At 47.4% G+C, this 21,892-nt stretch overlaps 1 protein-coding gene across 4 annotated transcripts in view; it reads left to right on the top strand.

Moving 5' to 3' along the window:
• Window positions 1-21,318: 21,318 nt before the first annotated feature.
• The window catches only part of LOC135916861 (uncharacterized), a 116,922-nt gene continuing 116,348 nt past the window's right edge, over window positions 21,319-21,892 (top strand). For 2 of the 4 annotated variants that reach the window (XM_070521389.1, XM_070521388.1), the window contains exon 1: window positions 21,406-21,526. Coding sequence is in view for 1 of the 4 variants with exons in the window: in XM_070521387.1 (XP_070377488.1) it covers window positions 21,449-21,526 (78 nt within the window). In the remaining 3 variants the exon portion in view is untranslated. Of the gene's footprint in view, window positions 21,527-21,892 lie in introns of all 4 variants that reach the window. The other 2 variants (XM_070521387.1, XM_065450286.2) reach the window with 2 other exon arrangements.

Raw genomic sequence — 21,892 nt, 5'->3', positions numbered from 1 at the left:
GCAATACAGTGAGGTCTCGCAGGCGAAAATTGGGTGTGAGGCTTTACCACACGTGTTCGCACATGTCACGAAGAATATTGCATTTTGTGCCTCAGCTTGTTCCTACATTAGAGGAGAACTAGCAATGCTGCTAAATTTCCTTGTCTACAGTACATAACTTAAAACTCACTGTGCAATTTAGCACGATGAGGAAAACGAGAAAGTGGGCGCCAATGTTTAGACAAGTGGCCGTGTCTTTTTAAAGGCGACATATGCTTTGCTTGGCACAATATATACATGTGCGCAGTATATACATGCACAAGTGCAGAAAGGGCTCTTCTAAAGGGGAGAGGGGCTAATGCGGGCGGGCGAGGCAATGACCGAGGTTGGGCTAGTGGCGATTGTGTAGAAATGAGAAGAAAGTTGTGCTATTCAAAGTCGGTGGATGAATGTGAGATAGCACCGTATTTCAGCGAGCCGTATGCTTTTTTTTGTGGAATGGCGCAGGATGACAGGGTGGGGGAATAATTATGTGGTCCACTGGAGATCAGAGAGTTACCGTCTCTCTGAAAGAGAGTATAAAAGACGCGGCAGAAAATGGTTCTCGTGGATAAAACTTACACAATTATATAAATATATAACTAAAAGAAAAAAGGAGGAAAGACAAGAAAGAAAAAAATAATACATTAAGCAACCAAATAAAAATAAGTTCTGTTGCCTATAGCTTGAAATTTAGCATAGCGAATATATTCTAAGGCGCCCTTCGAAACGTTTTTGCCCATTGGTTGCAATGTCTTGAACTCACGAATGAGGTATGATTATCCGCATTTTGTGTCTCACGCGGGACGCGAAATTGACTGTAGGATGTAGAGTTGTAGTTCAACACAGTTATGGCCTTGTTGGCTGAAATCTCTTCAGGCTAATAACAGTAATTCTGTTGAGTCATCTGCCTTGAGAAATGATTTGTTTTAATAATTAGGTTGCACAGGATACACGGCAGGACATTGCTATCACATGCCATATGAAAGCATACTATGCACCATCCATCAAACTAAATTACACATTTATAAAATCAAAGGCGAGTAGTCTTGAGCAGTAGCTTGTTAATCACAGCAATTTGCACTAACGCTTGATAGTTATACTAGGCACCAAAATCCATGCTACCCTTGCGTAGGATGATTCGTCCCCCCGACAGTAGCCTCAAAAGTTAAATAGCGCATAATTTCACCTAGTTGTGTCGCCAGCTTGAACAGCTTGTTGGACTAAGAAACACGGCTGATATTCTTATGTCTGATTTGCCAATCTGTGTTCTAATTTAATTGTACATTGCTCACATCAGATAAGCATAGGTTTGCACAACTCGCGAACAAAGCTTTCCAGTTAATACCAAATAAATGTTCTGAACACTAAATAATCAAACAACATGTATTGAAGCTTCACAGTTCAGGTGGCAAATGCTCGTGGCTGTACTCAGTAGGGCATTTCTAGGGGACCTAGGAGTTTTGCTTACGACTATGCCTGCAGGTGAATTAATCTGCAGCGATTGCCCCTGCAAATGCCATATTTTCCTCACACGCGCTCTGGCATAGGGCGTTAACTATGCAATCACATTTCCCAAGCTCTTTCGTACGCCAGATTCTGCCTAACCACTAAGCAGCCGGCACCGTCTAAACGAAGACTCATGCCCTTCCGCAGAGTCGAAGCAGTTGCAGTGCGCGTCCGCGTACGATGGAGACCACGTCCGGCTTGGCTGAATATTTGCAACTCTAGGGTCTAGAAAGTCTTATTTCGTACCAAGCGAAGTAAGGTAAATAATCACAAAGCAAAAGACTCATTTTATCTGATGGGCCAAGAAGCGAACGAAGCCGAGAACTAGGACTCCACGCGGCAAAGAGTTAGTGCATTTAAAGGTAAGGGCATAGGCCACGTGGGTAATATATGGGGTGGAATTTCATTTCGCAATTATGACCACTCAAAATAGAGATCGTATTCAAGAATAGCATATATAATTAGGAAGATAAATTTTGTATTCTTTCTAAAGTAAAAAAAAATACTGCCTTGCTGAATCTGGGCTAAATATTGTGGGTTAAAATTGCGCCTATTTCCGCGCCTCTAGCGAGAGATAGTGTGCTCACGGCGACATTTCTTCGGAGGAAAGGTACAATACTTGTTTTAGCAGGAACGCCACTGACGACTCATTTCCCCTCTATCGCCATTTGTTGACCTTGAGATTATCCGGGGTATTCCAGGGCGATGAAAAATAAATGTGCTTTGCGGCGATACGACTCGAAATATGACGTTTTCTTTTTCTACCGCGGAACGGTGGATCCGCCATCGTGCGGTGTGTTTTCACGTTTTTTGCTTAAGCGGGGATAGAAGGTGGCTCCATTCTGTTGCATTGCTACTGAGAGTTGCCTGTGCGTGAGCATAGGCTGGGCCTTCATCTCACGATATCGAGAATTGATCTCGAGAAGGCCGCCGAGATAACGCCTGAACTTTCCTACCGAGCTGAGAAAAATGTGTAGCAGAAGTGTAAAAGACTATTCATTTCAACTAGAGAGGCCAAATACGTAAAGAACACGTCGACGGGAAAATGACGCACGAGTGAGCATTGCTCGCTTCGATATCAATATTTGGCGGCTACATGACAGTGCCGATAGCAAGAAACGGATAGGAACAGGAATTTGAGCGTAAAGAGAACATTGATCTCACCCTAGCAACCATCTACAATTCTCGTAAACGAGAAACTGGAAAGTCTTGGCTTACTTCCCCCACTCCATACCCAATAGTGTCTATATATTTAGCCTAGCCATAAAAAAATTTACCTACGGTAACTAGGACAAACGTGTCGTCCAGGTCACTCTGGGTTTCCTCTATTTCAATATAATAAACTTTGCCGGTGAGAAAGCATTGTCCACGTATATTGGCATATGTAGGTTATAAACCTATATATCACACGCAATTATAAATGTCTTGATGCTCAAGGCACTAACCAGAAATAAGGACTTCACCAAACGAATGGCTTAAAACTCTTAGGCATGCACCCTGCATATATTGACGCGAAATAAGTTTGCACGTGATGACACCAGCCACTACTACTACTACTAAGCCACTACTATGGAAAAGGCTTTTCAACAGTGGGCCAGGCAAAACAACCGCGACGCCATGATTTCAAGGGAGGTCTCTGCCGTTACCCTCGGTAACGACGTTGGCCCCTTGCGAGAATTCATCAGGGCTGTCATCAAGGATGAACTGCAGAAGATGCAGACGACCACTGCCCCTGTGGGACAACTTTCCATTGCGGAAATGGTGCGCGCCGAGGTCCGACAGGCTGTCCATGTTCCTGGACAGTACGAGGCGCCACACCAGGGACCGCACACCGAAATCAGTTACGCTGAAGCAGTACGCCGTCCGCCCCCCTCAAGTGCGTGCAGCATTGTACACCCCACTCAACAAATGGGCGTAAGCTTCAGGCCGCCTCGCAGCCCACCGCACATCACCGAAGCAAGGACTAGGAAGAGCGACGTCTGGCGCCCCACAGACTACAAGCCCCTTTGTTTTCATTCTGGCGAAGCCGGACACATCTACAGAATGTGTCTTATCGTCATGTGGGGCTCCGTGAATTCTCGCCGAACGCACCTCGTCCACGACCTGGTGAGCGGCCGCCGGAAATAGAGTTTCGTCGCAAATCGTCGCAGTGTTGATCAGCGAAGGCAGGAGCCCCGTTCGTCGTCTCCTGCTCGTAACATATCACAATTATCAAGCCAAGCCTTTACTCGCGGTGCTCAGAGACGCCGCTCGCCTAGCCCGGCGGGTCGGGAAAACTGAGTTCAGCGACCTCCAGAGGTGAGGCTGCTGACGACAACCGTACGCAATATCCTCCACTACAACGACAACGACGAAAACAGAACGACGCAGACGTACAGACGGAGTCGAACACCTTACGAGAGGTAGTAACGTCGAACATTCCCGTCATCATAGACTACGAAGAAATAACGGCGTTAATCGACACTGGAGCGGGCACCTCAGTTATGAGCATGGACCTTGCCTGCAAGCTGAAGAAAGTTTCTACCGAGTGGACTGGGTCGCAGATTCGAACTGCAGGAGGCCATCTGCTAACCCCGGTGGCAAGATGCACAGCGCGAGTGAGCATTCGTGGGTTTACGTACCTCGGAGATTTCGTTATCCTCCCAAGCTGTTCGAGGGACCTAATTCAGGGAATGGGGTTTCTGCAGGCTAATGGAGTTGTGATTAACTTACAAAAGTCGCGGGTAACGTTTTCGACGGCGCAGGCTTTCGCAGGGAGCAGTAGTGATGACACGTATGTCAACGCCTTGAAGATTGTTGAAGAGAACATCACTGTGCCGCCAAGGAGCGGCGTATTGACCCTCGTCACCTGCGACGCATTCGACGGCTATGTAGGTATTGCCGAGGCAAATATCCCGCTGCTGCTCGAAAGACACATTTGCATCGCCCGGGGCCTTGTTTGAATACAGCATAAGTGCTCGCAAGTTTTGTCGACAAACTTCAGCCATGAGTATCAGCACGTCCCTCAAGGTACAGCTGTGGCATTCCTGACCGACATTGCTGACTTCTCCGATATCGGCACGTTACAAGTGACTTCACCGGATGCAACAACTCACACCAGCCTGAATACCCGCATCCACATTAATGCTGACTTAGCAGATGTACAGAAGGATCAGCTGCTGGGCCTACTGACAGAATTCTACGAAGTGTCGCTACGAAGTGTCCTTACCGCAATACGCAAGGCCAACCTCACCATCAAGCCTGAAAAATGTTACTTTGGCTTCCAGGAACTCAAGTTTCTAGGCCACGCGGTCAGCTCCCAAGGAGTACGACCAGACCCAAAAAAACTCGCTGCCGTAGCCGAGTTTCCTCTTCCTAAAGACAAAAGGGCTGTTCAGCGGTTCCTGAGCCTCTGCGCTTAGTACCGTCATTTTGTTGAAGGCTTCTCAAGAATTGCTGAACCGCTCACGAGACTGACGCGACAGGATGTGCCCTTTGCGTGCACGGAAGACCAAGACCAGCCCTTCACCGAATTGCGTAAACGCCTTCAATCCGCTCCAGTGCTGGCGCATTTTGATGACACCGCGGCAACTGAAATACACACCGATGCCAGCAATGTAGGGCCATTCTCGTTCAATGGCAAGATGGCGCAGAACTTGTAATTGCGTACGCGAGCCGTAGTCTGACAAAAGCAGAAGCTAATTATTCAACGACCGAAAAAGAATGCTTACCAGTCGTGTGGGCCGTCAGCAAGTTGCGACCCTACTTATACGGTCGGCCATTTCGAGCGGTCACCGATCACCACTCACTCTGCTGGCTTGCCAATCTACGAGACACGTCAGGTCACCTCACTCGTTGGAGCCTCCGCCTCCAGGAATACGACATAACTGTTGTCTACAGATCCGGCCATAAGCATAGCGACGCTGACTGCTTGTCACGTTCTCCTATTCCCTCGACATCCTCCGACTTAAAGCTAGATTTGCCGTTTTTTGGTGTCCTCGACGTGGTGCGAATGGCTGACTTTCAAAGTGCAGACTCTGAGCTGCTTCCAGTCATTCGATATCTCGAGGAAGCAGACGTTGTTGTCCCACGCCCACTTTCACGAGGATTGACGTCGTACTGCCTGCGAAACGATGTCCTGTACAAGAAAAAATTTGAGAACAGCCAGGAAACGTACCTTCTCCTCGTTCCGACGGTACTGCACGAAGAAGTTTTGCAGGCGTGTCACGACGATCCCTGTGCCGGCCACTTAGGCTTCGCGAGGACATTAGCGCGCATACGGCAAAAATACTATTGGCCACACCTATTTTCGTTGGATCAGCGCTATGTGCGAACGTGCCGTGACTGTCAGAGGCATAAAGTTCCACCCGTCAAGCCCGCCGACTTCCTTCAACCTTTGCATCCGCCTCTGGCGCCGTTGCAGCAAGTGGGAATGGACCTTCTTGGGCCGTTGGCCACGTTATCCTTGCAAAATAAGTGGATAATCGTGGCAACTGACTATTTAACTGGCTATGCGGAGACTAAAGCTGTGCCGCGGGGAACTGCTGCTGAAGTCGCCAGCTTCTTCATTCACAACATCGTGTTTCGCCATGGTGCACCCGCTGTACTCATTACTGAGCGCGGTGCAGCGTTTACAGCGGAGTTATTGCAACAACTCATCACACTGACGCACACCGACTACCGAAAGACCATAGACTATCATCCCCAAACTAACGGCTTAACAGAACGCCTAAGTAGAACATTAGCCGACAGTCTCTCCATGTACATTGATGTGGAACGCAAAACATGGGATGAAATTTTGCCATACATCACGTTTGCTTACAATACCGCTGTGCAGGAGACCACCGAGTTTACACCATTCGAGCTTGTTTACGGACGTCGCGTTACAACTCCCATAGACGCCATGCTTCCGGTAGAACACGGAACCACAAGGAATGACACCACTGAAGATTTCGTCGACAAATCCGAGGTAGCTCGCCAGCTTGCTCGGAATCGCATCCGCACCCAGCAGAATACCGATGCCTACCGTTACAACCGGACCCGATGGAATGTCCAGTACTTACCAGGCGACCGCGTGTGGGTGTGGACATCTATCCGACACCGTGGGCTCTCAGAGAAATTGTTGCGCCGCTATTTCGGCCCCTATGAAGTTGTGCGCCGCTTCAGTGAGGTGAACTGTAAGGTGGTGCCTCAAAGCTCTGATCCTGGTTCGAACCGACGCCGTCCCCGTGCTGAAGTCGTCCACGTAGTACGGATGAAGCCGTACTACGCACGTGAGGGATAAGCAACTCTCACAAACCGCTTCAGCATTGTGTACATTCCTGTATGGTTTTCTTTGTCTTTTCATCTTGGCACTCTTGTCCATAGTGCGCGCCCGCTGCCCTTGAAGCGACCGGGCCGGTCGCTTTTGAGAGGGGAGCAATGACGCGAAATAAGTTTGCACGTGATGACACGGGACCCTTAAGGCGAGAATGACGAAGTTCGTGGTTGCGCGCGTGCTCTCCGAGGACCAGCCATCGCTAAAGACAGACGTTTTTTTGCCAATCTCTCGGTGGTAAACTGCTTTAGTTGTAATAGCTGGGTGACAATATTCCGACTGTTCTAGTGGATACCAAGCACACAGTTTCCTTAGAACCAGAGTCATCAGTTCATATGTGCGGCTCAGCAAGGCCATACGTACATGGAGAAAGTTTAAAATTTGGGAATGCAAGACGCTTGCCTACCGGAAAATCTATTCTCCTTCTCGGCAGTGCCGACTAGTGCGGACGTGGAAACATCGGCTCCCGCTTTCGTAAATATTTTCGGTCTGCTTTTTGTGTCACCTATCGCTGAAATGCACGCCATTCGACATGGTTTCTTGTGAGGACTTGTGAGGACGGTGAGTGGCCCTCGCGCGGAAGTTGTGGAACTTTTTGTGTCGACCACGCCGCGGTCATGCTAGGCGCGGGTAGTCTTATCCCTAACCCGACGAAGAGGGGCATTATGCCCGAAGTAGAAATGGTGGTAGGAGTGCAAATCTCCTCCGAAGAAGCCAACAGCCCAGGCTGGACAACAGCGTTGGGCAAGAACAAGAAAGCTAGGCAAGAAACGCCAGTTGTAACGAGCAAGAAACCCAACGTGGGCTCGAAGGGTGGCTGTCACATGGCTGCCCCGCAAGGCGTGCTGCAACGCCTCGCAGCCTCGTTGAGGCTCCCCAAACTACCTAGGGAGCACATGCGAATTATTGTCCGTCCAAGGGGTGGGCTGGAAGTCAAGAAGATAAGCCAAATCAAGCTGGCTCAAGCCTGGGCCATGGCGGCTGCTCTAGACCCCCAGAAAGTGAGGGCGACGTAATCTGCCGTAATTTCACTCAGAATGTTGTCGTCGTCTCCACCCCGGAGAAGAAGAACGCCACCGCTGATGCAGGGATCCAGCAAATCCGCATAAGCGAAGGACTATACAAAGTGGTCACATACATCGCGGCCCCAGACAACACCTGCAAAGGGGTCATACGAGGTGTCGACGCCGACATCAGTGAGGCCCAACTCCAGTGCATGATCGTCAACCATCGTAACCCGAAGGCTCTGGAAGTCAAACGAATTAAGAACACCACCACAGTGGTCGTCCTCTTCGCCGTCATGAAAGTGTCTATGTCATGTGCGGCGTCAGCCTTCTGCGCTGCACGCTCTATAATGGCCTCGAGCTCCACCACTGGAAAAGCTGGCGCCACCGTCGGCGTGACGTGCTAGGAGGGATCACGTGGGCATAGCGTCCACGTCGGCTGCTTCGGGCGCGCCGAAGCGAGCTGAAAACGAGTTTAAATTCCCTCGTACGCTGCGGTTTTCATTTAGTGGCGAAATGTACCCGCTTCGAGTGTCTCCTTTACAACGCTTGAAAGCACTACAATAGGTAGTGGCTGCCTTTGAAGGCGCGCGACATGGTAGGCTGCTGCTGCTCGGTGCCGCAGGACCGGACGCACGTAACGGAGGCCGGTGTCAGCCTTATTCACACGTAGCCGCAGGACAAGAAGCTGCTTGAAGCTTGGCTTGCGAAACATAAAACCGGCAAATAGTCATCGGCTATAACTCGGGTATGCAGCAAGCACAGACGCGAGGAAGATTTCTGCTACGGCGCCCGGTCTGCGACGTTCTGAAAACACGCACTGAGACGCACGCCCGAGTCCGCTGCCCGACTAATGTCATGACGGTTTGGTCTATGAACTTGTCGATACTATAGATACTGCCAAGTTCAGTGGAGTGGAAAGGCAGCGGTAAGAAGCACATTTAAAGAAAGCATGGCATATGGTCATGTTTATGCTATGAATTAATGCACTGGATTACAAGAAAGGAGAAGCGGGAAATTGCACGCTGAGAACGCCGATAAACATACAGTGCGACGCAACTCGAGAAATAGTATCGAAAGGTCAAAGAATTTGGAAGAAAAAAAAAGATTGAATCGTCGCGACGGCACATCACAGTCCCCGTAGGCGTCGAAGTCTCTACAATGAAATTATTTTTGAACAGCTCTGGTAGCGCCCACGCAACAATGGTTGCTTGTATACTGTCAAATGCTCATTTTCTGCGGCCTAAAGCTCATGGCAGGGTACGAAAACGCGCGCGCGGAGAAAGCGAAACAGTGGGCGGACAAGCATGCAGACGCGCAGTCGGTCGCTGCGAATCTGCGCGATCGCTGCATTGAGGCTTCGTTCTGTTACGCTCCATTTAGTTATACAAACACTATAAGAACATATTTCACATGGTTTGCTCTCAGCGTTTACCTACCTTTCACGCAAGAAGCCGGTTCGGGAGACTCCATCGCGGCGACCGCGCGCAGTGGCGTTCACTGTACGTATCGAGATAGCGGCTGTAAACGATTGCGTGCTTTCAGTTTGCCCAAGAATATTATTTAGACTGTAAGAAACTTCTCTTGCTTCGAAAGTACTTACAGAAATGTCCGGGAGAGCTCGCGTGTGGTGTTTTCAGTGAGCGCTGACAGCAAAACCTATGAGGAGCGCGCCACGTGATCCCTCATACTACGCCAGCGAGGCGCTTCCGATAGATGGCGACTCCGTAACTGCTCGCCGCCAAAACGCCAAACTCAGGTGTGTTACGCGTGTGGCAGCGTGTGGCATCGTGCGCGCGTCTGTCCCAACCCCACCAATGAGAATAGCTGGGGCTGCGGACTAACCTTCCCGCCCGATGACCACCAGTGTTCGCCGAAGTGCGCCCTTTGCGGAGGCCCGCTTCTTACGGCTGACAAAACGTGTAAGCAGTGCTTTCAAGTCCCATACGTCGTACGCAGACGCCGACGGCGCCGTAGGCGCGCCAAGAACAAGCACCAGCAGCAACAGCTGGCCAAGGAGAACCGACCACGTGGCTCCAGCTCGGCAAGAGCCCCCAGGAGGGAGCGCTCCATCAAGCCCTCTGGTCGACAACGCAGCCTCTCCAGAGGGCGCTCTCGTTCCCGAGGGCGCTCTACCTGCCGGGTTCGGATCCAGGAAATGCCAACCTGGGCCGATCGTGTGAAGCCAAAGCAGACGACGCCGGCTTCAAAGGTAACGCAGGTAGCATTGCCGGAGCATAAAATAGATCCCAGAGTCGCTCAACTCATGCAAGAGAGCGCTCGACTCAAAGCAGAAATGCAGCAGGTGAGGGCCGACTTTGAGTCGATCCGTCAGTCGTACCCCTCGCAAGTCGAGAAGCAACAGGTGCCCCCTCAGGGGAGCCACAGGCGCGCTCGGGCCGCGCCGCCAGAGGGGGACGTTGACTCTGTGGAGACTGAGTCCAATGACAAAGACTTAGAAAGCATGCAGCGGGCAATTGAGCAGCTCGCTGAAAGCGTGACTGTTCTCCTCAAAAGGATGACGTCCCTGGAAAGTGCACAGGCGGCGTTCGCTACAGCTAGACAGCCTTCGAGGGAGCCCCGTGGGCACCTTTACCCGCAAGCACCGTCCCCGTCAACAAGACTGTGGAATGGCCAATCCAATGCAATCACCAAGGCGGTCAATCCCAATACATTGGTCGTGTGGCTGTGGAACTGTGCCAGTTTCCAACGGCGCAAAGCTCCGCTGCAGGAATTCATTTCGGCACAGGTGGTTACAGGAAACTATCGATGACGCACCCACCTTCCCGGCATACCGGCTTGCATCGATACGGGAGGAAGGAAAGCGGGGTTCAGCAGCCTTGGTCGCACGGAAGTGCTCCTTTCAAGTACACAAATTATCAATTGGCAAAACTAGGGCGGAAGTCACAATCGAAATGTCGAAAGTCGAAATTATCCCTAACAATTGGCTTAAGAGCAGTGTCGTCCTTTTGAACATATACAGCTCGCCGTCTGATCAACGGCAGGCATTCGCCACAATCATGACAAAGGCGGTGGCCGTGAGCAAGGGAACCCCCATAGTGATAGCGGGTGACTTCAATGCACCCCACACTGCCTGGGGCTCACCGCCAATCCACCAAGGGCAAGCTCATTGTCCAGACAGTTGCTGACTGCTCACTGAAATTGATTACGGATCCTCAATACCCGACGCAAACCGTCACGTCGATAGTCCGAGACACCACTCCGGACCTGGCGTTCGTCAGGAACGCCCCCGGAGCAGGATGGCAAAATTCGCAATAGAACCTGGGTAGCGACCACTTCATTGTGGAGATTACCCTAACAATCAGCACAGCCCCTACCAGGGAAATAAAGTGATAGACTGGGATGCCTTCCGGAAAATGCGGAAGGTGGACCAGACCGACTACGATAATCTCGATAGCCCGTTCACAAGACTACAGAAGGACGTACAAGCGGCGACCAAGGTGGTTGAGACCGACCTAAAAGTAGATCGGATGGACGCGCGCCTTGCGCACCTCCTAGAAGCCAAAAACTCCATCCTGCGACGCTGGAGAACGCACAGACTCCACCGCCGTCTTCGCAAGAAAATTGCGGAGCTCAACCGTACAATAGAAACTCATTCCATCGAACTGTCCAAACAACAATACAATGAAGTGTGCTCCTCGGTTGATGGGCAGATGAGAACGGGCGGCAAATTCAGCCTGCTCAAACGCTTACTCGATGATTCGCAAAGCAAAAACAATCAGAGACTAGCCATCGATCGCATAGTATATCATCAAGAGGCGGCGGGTGTATCTGAGCACGTCCTCCTTCAAGAGTTGGCCGAAAAGTATCTCCCGTTGGGCACCTCCGCAGACGGGGATTATCCTGGGTACCGGGGGGGGGGGGGAGCGGTGCCCCCTACACAGAATCCGAGATCTGGGAGGTGCTCCAAACGCTCAACGGTCGCTCTGCACCGGGCCCGGATGGCATCTCCAATGAGCTCCTCCGCAACTTGGACGAACAATCAGTTGCACTGCACTGCTCACCGGTGTTGTGACGGATACGTCTCAAAGCTGCCGCCACTGTTGCGAAGGAGGGTCCAAGGCGACGGTGATTAATCGAAACATTTGTATGCAGTATGTACAAGGGCGTTACATGAACGGCTCAGAGGCCGGGGCATAGTGGACTCGCACGAAAGCGTGCGGTGAGAAACGGGAGCACGCCTCTGCTTGCTGTCCTCGTCGTCGTCCCGTGGTTCGGGCTTTTATTACCACAGGAGTCGATGCAGTTGCCATCGGCTCGAACTTCCAATCAGGACCTACCGTGGGTTGCTGTGCGAATCTCGACGAATGGACGAGAGGCACCTGCATCAGGCGATCCCGGTGAAGTGGTTCAACGGCGCCGCTCCGGCGGCGCCACCGGATGTAACCCGAACACGACCCGCCGTCGGGCCCGGCGAATTCGTTCGGCGCCCAGCTTCAGCCGCATGCCGGCAAAGCGAACCTTTGTTGGGAGCTCTAGCACAAAAGCACCCCCGCCGCCATACCATGCGCCAGGAACACGAGCTGCTCCCTCGTGGCTCGGATGCCGGGCGCGCTTGTTGTCCAGGCCCACCCAGGTTCCCTTCCGTGTTCCGGGGAATAGGTGGCTCCAGGCTCCTTCCCATGAACAGGCCCCACTCGCCAGGCCAGGGTCACTCGTTCACCGGCTTGTCGCCCAAGTGTCTCGACCAGCTTTAGTTGGCAGCTCCGAGAGGCTTTCTTCTCGGCACCGGTCAGGGTTAGTTCTGCAGCATCCGAGAACCAACCGACAACAGGCAACCCCCAACACGAGCAAGTGCCGTTTTGTCACCCGTCAGAATACCAGAGTCAATCGTATCGAAATGGTTCTAGCTTTGTCTCTGTCCCAATTTAGTTCCCTCTTCGACAAGAGATACATGTGGTATACAGAACTCTCAAGCGCGGCACAGTGTGTCACTACATGACACGTAATGATTACGATGCAAAACAAAATTTTTGGTTTTAGTGAGATCACTTGGTCAGAAAACTCTAAGCCGAGGCTGCAAAGGAGGTGTCTAAATTTTGACTCCAGCTAATAACAATACCATTAGCGTTTCGTGAAGTAACGAAATGCAAGTCACGAGGAGTTCGAAGGCAGCACTGTTTAGAACGCACGGCTCAATGCGTCTGCGTTCGCGTTCAACTCCATCGTCATCGTCCAGCGTCATACTCCATCTTAACAACCGGCCGCTTTTAGACGGCATATTATTTAACCAAGTCAGTGGGCAGTGGTCGGTCTCCACCACAAACTTGGAACCGGCAACGTAGCAGGCCAATTTCTGCAAGGCCCACACGACGAAGGCGCATTCCTTTTCAGAGGTGCTGTAAGCCTCTTCTCTGCAAGTTAGTTGCCTCTCTAACCAGCTGTCGAGACGCCAGATTTCTTTCAATTTGCGCCGAAGAAAGGAAGCATCGAAAAAGTATTTCGCTGCATTGAGTAGATGAAACTAGACGCCGAGCTGCACTGTTTTGAAGAAAATGTGTTTTTTGTTCTAGGCACCTACATTGCAATGTTAGCGCTTACAAAATACGCTAAATGTAATTGCACTGAAGGCCAAGCAATGCTTCTGACGCGTAGCGAATATGTGGTGTTCTCACGTAGAGGTCATGTCATCTTATTCATTGAATCAAAGAGGGACAGTTTTCTCAATGGTATGACGTTGCGCTCCTCTGCCATTGAAACGATTTACAAATGCAATTTGTTATGCGAAGAACTGCATGTAATATGCAGACTAACGGGGTTGTAGCATGACAGTAGAGACGCATTAGCATCACCCCATTTTCGGCTTTGGATTCGGTGGTGAGAAATTTATTGTGTATGATTTTTGCTTATAGCTTTTCCACAGCTCTTCGTCGTGTTTGCGTAAGTGTTTAATTCATCATGGCCCAAGTAAACTGTACCAGTTACATTTTCTAGATTTTTAGTGTCAGACAATCTTGTCACAGTGTACATACATTGTAAAAGATTTGTGAGTAGCGCTTGATTCTTCAAAACGCTGCGATAGTGCACATTTCAAAGGAAGCTGGGTATTTATGGGAACAAATGCTGATGCAGTTCAAGAAATCTATATTCTATATCTGGGAGCCTCCAGAAACAAAAAGGTTTGCAGCGAAGAGCCAAACAAAACTTTCAGCAAGCCCGCATAAGCTTCTCGTAGCAAAATTAGCATTTTAGTGGAAAATATTGCTTCTGATGCAGGTGTTTTTACTTACGAAGTATATAGCATGGCTTGATCAGGAAACAAGGAAGGGCTTTGCTGTTACTCCCAGAGAACGCGCAGCGCAATAATATTCTTGACGCAGATCTAGACGCGATCATTCGCGATGAATACAAGCATTCAAAACTAAACCTAGCGGCATTTCGTTCAGTGATAATTGAAAATTCAAAAGACTGGTGACATCTCCTCCAATGATAGAGAGCTGGAGTATGCATCACCTGGAGTGAGTATGCATTACAATGCTGTTGTTTTATTGCTAGGTGTACTTTTCGTCAGAATTTTCTGTCATTTCAAGAGATGTACTTTCAAGAGGTCTGGTTCACCAATCTGGGTTGCCCTAATTTTATTGCAGAGCTCATCTCGATTGTCATTGGAAAATACGTTGTCATTGTTGTTTCCTGTTTTCTCCTTCTCATTGTCCAATCTGTAATAAAAGATGCATAATTCATCTTTCTTTTTGAGTACTCTTGATATGACACCCTAATGGTTTCTATTTGTCTAAATTTACTCTAGCAATGCTCGCTATTCTATTGACTGAGAAGACAAGAGCATCATCATCTTTGCCGGCAGCAAGAAAGAAACCAGGAGAAATATTAGCAATGATGCTGTAATTCTAAATACATTTCCTTCTGGCAACAGTGTCTGGAGTTTTTGTAGTCAGCAAAAGAAGTTTGACGAAACAGAGGTAAAAAATTATGCAAATTCCACGCACTGCGAAAAGCAATGTAAGCAAAGCATTCCGTGCTGGATGCTTTGACTGACAATAATTAGCGGTGATCTTGACGGCTAAAACTTAATATCTTCAATGCTCAGTCTAAGAGGAGAGTGGTGAGATTGATGTTACACGTTACCTTGCGGGCACCACTGCCGTTTGTATGCGTAGTACAAAGAACACACAGGAAGAGGTGTTTGCTTGAGGCGCTGTTGTCCACCATATTTTATAACCTCTGAAAGGGTTGAGCATAATTATTGCCTCACATGGCATATCACATTGTGGCAGAAGTATTATACTTGAATTGTATAAAGGGGCTCTACGCGCCAAAACAACGATCGGATTATGAGGCACGCCGTAGTTTTTGACACCGTCATGTTCTTTAACGTGCCGCGAAATCTAAGTGCATGTGTTGTTTTGCGTTTTCGCCCCCTTGGAATTCGCCTGCCGTGGTTGGGATCAAATCTACGACCTCTAGCAGTGTCATAGCCGCAAAGCTAACGCGGCGGCCACAGAAGTGTTGATTGGACGGTCTACCGCTTCCGTCGTGTCACCTGGATCCTGCGGAGCGTTATCATTAATGCGGCTCCGCTTTTGTACGCCCCGCGTATTTTGTCCGCTTGACATATTTTCACGGTGTTTATTTTTCGGAAATAGCAGCAACGCATTGCACTGTACCTTGAAGTAAGCTTACACAGTTTCCCCGCAACCACCGTCCTATAGTAGTAGGTTTTCCTTGCCTTCTCACGTCAGCTCCCCCCCCCCGCCCGCTTTTCTATCTGTTCTATCTGCGTCACCTGGATTCTACTGTTCTACTGTTCTATCTGCGTCACCTCTGGATTCGCACCTCAGTAGAAAGGGAAGCGCAGCAGTTTCTGCAACGCTTCTGAGGAGAGTCGCGGATAATTACAGCTGCGAAGAGGCTAATGTACATTCGACGCGGTGGGGTGAAAACGAGTTTCTAGCGTCGCCTTTCCTCTCTGTCTCAATCTTGTCATTTATACACACGCTGTGATGCCCCCTCCCCGTTTTTGAAGGTAGGTAGACGGAGCAGTTTCCCCCACTACCTTAAAGTAATGGAGATGCGACATGAAAATGGTTTGAAACACAAGCAGTTTAATTTTAGGCGGGAAAAATGACGATGTCGAGAGAATATGCCGACCACACGAGCAACCTTAAGACATGCATAATCTACATCGGTATCACATAGCAGTATTTCCGTAAACCAGATTCGTCAAGATTTAAAACACTTAACGATCTCTATTGTACTCGATGCATAGCATAGTTTTGTGGAGAAGCTTAGTAACTTTCCTATCAGCCGAAAGAATATTGCTTTCGTTTTTGAAGTGTTTATTTGTAATGCGTTACATTTTACCTAGTGGACAAGGGCCGAAAGAGTTTAATTTGCATGGGTACTGAGGTCATCTGGGTTTTCCCCGCTAAAGAAAATGCTCGTGTCTTCCACGTATATTATAACGTACGCATTCTGATTAATATTAATGGTATGATTAATGTACGAATGAAATAGAACTGGACCCAAAATACTTCCTTGTGGGATGCCACCCTTAATTTCTGTCCTGCGCAGTAACTGCCATTGATATCGACATACGGATATCTGTGTGATAAATAAGAGTGAATTAGCTCCAGAAAGTGACCTCTGATACCATATATCTGAATTTTTGCGAGGAAGGTGTTATAGCTAATGCTGTCAAAAACCTTTTCAAAATTTGTGAAGACACCAAGTACAATCCTTTTTGTTTCAAAGTTTTGTAAAATAAGTTCTTTATGGGTTACTAATGCAGTTTCAGTAGAAAATCCTTTTTGAAAGCCGTGTTGAGAACGGGTGATAATACTATGGTGATCGCAATATGGTTGTAGGCGCTTAATGAATAGTTGCTCAAGTCCATTGAAAAAAGAAACCTGGTAGAATATATATTGGCCTAAAGTTGGCGATATTATGGCGATCACCTTTTTTAAACACTGGTATTGCTCTAGTTAGTTGCATTTGTGGGGGCAGAATATCACTTTTGTGGCAGAGGTTAAAGATGTCAGTCAATGGAGATGAAATTGCATCTACAACGCACTTAACAGGTGCGATATGAAGTTCATTCGCATCACTCGAGGTACTATTGTGTAACCCCATAAAACAGATTGAATTTCTGCTTTGTGAACTGGAGCGAGGAATGCACTGTGGGAGTTGTTCCGATCAAGATATTCAGTCGCTTTCTGGTTATATGGTGACGGCGAGTTACCAAGGAATGAGTCACAAAATGCATTAGCTAAGTCTGACTTACATAATTCCCCACTACTAATTGTTAAATTATCAGGAGCTTTCGACGCGCTAGAAAGGTTAACGATGTTGAACAGGCGTTTCCACATGATATTATTACAGACACTACTACTCTCAAAAATGTCAGTGTAGTATCTGTCCTTATCAGTTCGGATATCACTATTTAGTTTGTTGCCATAAGCTTTTTGCTCTATCCAGTGATCAGGCTCTGTCGTTTTAATAAATGTCCAGTAAAGCTTGCTTTTTCCTCAATACGGTGCAGCAATAAAACTGAAATCCATGTTTTTCTAATTAACGTTTTCTTACCTTCGTAAAGCGAAAGTTATTCTTATACAGGGCCGTAAACTTGTCTAAGGAAGTGTCACATTATGCAAATTAAGGAAGGACACATGATGCAACATATGTTGACCCATGAGTCATTTTCTACTGCTCTTCGGAAATTCTCAAGTCTATTCTCCGTGATTACTTGACGATAATAACCCTGATCAGGCGATCTCTTCGCATGATGCTTTTCTATACACATATAAATTTCCATAGAGTCACTGATGACACAGCAGATCACACTTCTTTTAATGTGTGCTACATCAAAAATACTAATAAAAAGATCACGTAACGTTGCCGTGGTGGCAGTAATGCGAGTCGGCTCTCTTATTACATTTGAGGAGCCATTTGAGGCAAGAACAATTTCAAAATTATTCTTAGTAGCATTATGACGCAGCGTATCAATGTTAAAGTCACCGCTTCATACAATATTATACTTCTTGTCATTAATGAACTGAAATAAGGCAGCCAAGGACTCCAGAAAACTATTCTCATCACTCTTAGGAGGACGGTAAAAATCTGAAAAAGCAGTACTATTGCAGAGAACTGTCAAGACTTTACAACAATCAGTAATGAAGCTTATATCATGCAGAAATTCATAGTTCATGCATTGGTTGACGAGCAAGGACACGCCAACACCTTTCCATCCCTTTTGACAATTTTGAAGACAAAAATCTCTCACTTGAGGGCAGCGCGAACCGCAGTCGTTCACATACTAAGTCTCAGATATCATGAGCATATCAGTGTCGAAACGAAAACTTTCCAGGAGGGTAGAAAAATAATCACAATTATTGCAAAGAGATCGGGCATTATTATAAAACATTTCAAGGGTGCGTTGGAGACATATCGAGCTCCAAGGTGAATTTTTAGGTCTGCAGGAATGACTCGGTCAGCCATGTTTGTGCTTTTTGAAGTTTCGAATGGTTGTCACCATTGATCTTGATAACTACCAAGCGTCATCAGATCTGACTCATTCACTGAAGTTGTGCGTATAAACGTTGACGATTCGCTTTGCCTTGCAAGGATATTGCTATTGCTTGTCCACACTAACTTCCAACCTGCTACTTTCTGATGGCCAATGGACGCATTTCCATTTTGTGGCAGATGTCAATTTCTGGACCTGCAAGTACATCACCCGATTTTTTGACTGTGGTGTTAACTTCAGCAACTTCGTGTTAGTTTGCAGCCAGTCCTTTAATTTCTAAATTGTTTGACCGTCACACTTGCGCTTCACAGCTCGTCACACTTGCGCTTGTAATGCCCAGTTTTTTTCTTCCAGCCCTCTGTTTTTAAGAATGAGCTTTTTCATGTAATCCTTGAGGTCTTTCATGTCTTTCTGAATTTCTATCACGTTATCACAAGTGTCTGAGCAAAATTTGACGCTTTTCTTAAGCGAGCGCATAAATATCAAGGCGCATCTCTCTTCGGAATGAATCAAGCTGCTTGCACAAGTCCTTGGCATCTTTCGACATCAGATAAGCAGCTCAAAACAGAACCAAGAAAGGGTGCAAAAAAAGGGGCGGCGTTCGGCAGTGGTGCAAACGGCAAGGAGATAAAAAATTTGGTTGCAACAAATGTGCTCACCTGCAAAAGAAGGAATGTGCTTTTAGGTACGTATGCCCACAATGCACCGCCGCCGATCTGAACGAGCCTTTGGTGCGTCCTGCTTTTTACGGTGGCAGGAGGGATCTGCCGTAGCGCAGTCGGTGTTCTGGAGCCCCGATGCGTAGTAGAGCTGTCCGTGTGGTGGGTTATTCTTGGGCGACTAGGATAGGAGCAGCCTGTAGCAGATAGGTGATACGGCGCTCTTAGTGGATGAACTGGTTAGTCACGTTGAAATATGCTGCAAAAGCAGGAATGTGCTTTTAGGTATGTGTGTCCACGGTACCCGCCGAACTGCTTCTTCTTCGCTCCATCCCTCTTTGCGCGGTCATTAGCTTGTTCTCGACCTTCCTTGTCAATCTTCAAATTTTCGCCCTGTATTTTAGAAGTGGTAGAACGCATTTCCTTTCTTTTCGATGATAGTGCTAAGCTTTCAGTCAGGATCTCGCAAAGCCTGCCGTAGGCCCTCCAATGCATCTTTATTGTTCTGTAAATTTACTTCTCATGATCATAATTCCCTGTTAGTAATTGGCCTAGGTAAGTGCACGCCTTCACATACTCTAGAGGCTGACCAACAATATTGAACTCTTGTTCCCATAACAGGCTACTGAACATTTTATGTGTCTGGATATAAGTTATTTAACCCCTTCCTTACAAACTCTCTGTTAAGGTCCTCAAGCATTTGTTGCGATTCACGCCCACTGTAGCTAAACAGATAAATGTCATCTGCAAACCGAAAGCTGCTGAGGTATTCACCGGTGATTTTCTTTACTAAGCATCCCAGTTTAATACCTTGAATACTTCTTCCAAGCATGCAGCAATTTGCATTGGCGAGATTGTGACTCCTTGCCTTACCATTTTTTTTAAAAGTATCGTGCATTTTTTTTTGTGGAGAGCCCAGATTGGTGCAGAATATTTGCATATATTTCCCAAGATATTCGCGTATGCCTGCTGTACTCCTTGATCATAATGCTTCTATGACAAAAGGGATTTAACTGAGCGAGCTGGTTCATTCCTCGTTGACTGTAGCAGCAAAATTTGTGGAACACGGACACAAAAATAACGAATAGGCTTGGACGGAGCTGCACTGTCAACCGATTTCTTTAATGAAATTCCCGCGCTTTTTATTTTGGCGCCACATCTTGCCTTGTACTACAAACGTTGCGAAATGAAAAAAAAAAGATAGCCAAGTGTGCATGTTCACCCCAAATTGCATGATGTGCAAGGTCTGAAAAAGAATGACGATAGGCTAACTATGGACATTCTTGAGGCACTTGAGATAAGTGAAGCTGGAGTGCAATATGTAAGTACATGGTTAGTGACCTTGACAAGAAGTCCCCTTTAGGAGAGGACCTTCAGGTACATAAAATGGACGAGATGTGACGACAAAAAAAACCGCGAATATTTCAATAAAAGATGACTTGACACTGCGGCGGAGTCCACGTCTATTCGTTCCTTCTGTGTCCTTGTCTATGACAGCTAGTCTATGTACCAAATGATATGCCTTTTCATAATATATGGAAGCTATATGGAGAGCCTGATTGTACTCACAAGATTTGTAAACTACCTGATTGATGACATGGATGTGATCCATTATAGTCTCTCTTCCTGAAGTCGGCCTGATCTCTTGGTTCACTGTAGTGTTGCCGTCATTCTATTAGAAATTATCTGGGTGAATGTTTTGTACAATCTGAACGTATGGTAATGGGGCTATAGATTTTCTCAATTCTTTAACGTCTCCGTTTTGTGGATCGGTATAATATTGGAATTTTTCCAATTATCTGAAGCCCTTTAGGTCACGAAGCATTTCGTATAAACTGCGGCAAGCTTTTCGAGCATGACATTTCCTTTATCATTTATTAAACTTCCTGCTATTCCATCTTCTCCTACCTCATTCCCCCGGTTGATGTCATGCAAGGCCCTTTTAATTTCATCGCTGTTTAAACATGGAGCGTCCGTATCCTGTTTCTTACTACTTCGAATGAAAGTGGCATGGCTGGTCCAGGTAGTGCACAGGTCCGCATAGAATGATTTCGCTGCTAGGTGATAGGTGGAAATCCAAAATAAATTACCAATAACATATTTGTTCTGTAAGTGCGAAATTTATTAAATAAGAAAAGTCTGTGCTGTGTTGAGTTGAAGCAGGAGGCACCACACATTCTATATGAATACTGCATCTTATTGTTACGAATGCTATTATTCATAGAGGAAAGCCTGTCCGATGTAGTTGAAGCGTTTTTATTGTTTACGAAGCGAAGTGGAACCACTGCTACTGCGCACAGATGTTTTTTTTCGATCCAGGTGGGAAGAGCAGCACCTATTGTAGGCAAGAGCATTGTGATACCATCGGAGCAACGACCATTGATATGAAACTTAGCCCAGCAAAATTTATAGCCACGACCTCCATTTTCCTGAGCTTTGCACTGGCTAATAACGGACGATGTACTTTTCAAGACTTGTCTTCCTGATTACTATGGCACAAGCAATTGACGGCATCACTCTCCACGACCTTATGAGTGTAAGCGTTTCTTTATATTCACATGTATAGGTATTTCGTGGAAGTATGGTATAACGTCCGAAAAGTCAGTATAAACCATGTGCTTTAAACTTAGTGATCAAATTGGCTCAGGTGGCTTCTCACATGCCTCTAGAATTGCCTCCTAGACGAATGATTGCTACAAAGTAAAAGGAGGAAATGTAAATTTACTAACTATTCGCTAGGTATGTTCACCTGCCATATACAATGACATTCCAATGCAAATATGCTTGTCCCCCAGTACGCCAATTTATGTAGATTCTTTACAGGAGTACGTTTATTTAGGTCAATTGGGCAGGTCATGTAATGCGCAGGTTAGACAGCCATTGGACCATTAGGGTTACAAAA

The sequence above is a fragment of the Dermacentor albipictus genome, chromosome 7 (assembly GCF_038994185.2).
Source record: "Dermacentor albipictus isolate Rhodes 1998 colony chromosome 7, USDA_Dalb.pri_finalv2, whole genome shotgun sequence".
In the NCBI taxonomy this organism is placed as follows: Eukaryota; Metazoa; Arthropoda; class Arachnida; order Ixodida; family Ixodidae; genus Dermacentor; species Dermacentor albipictus.
This window is presented reverse-complemented; position numbering and strand designations above follow the sequence as displayed.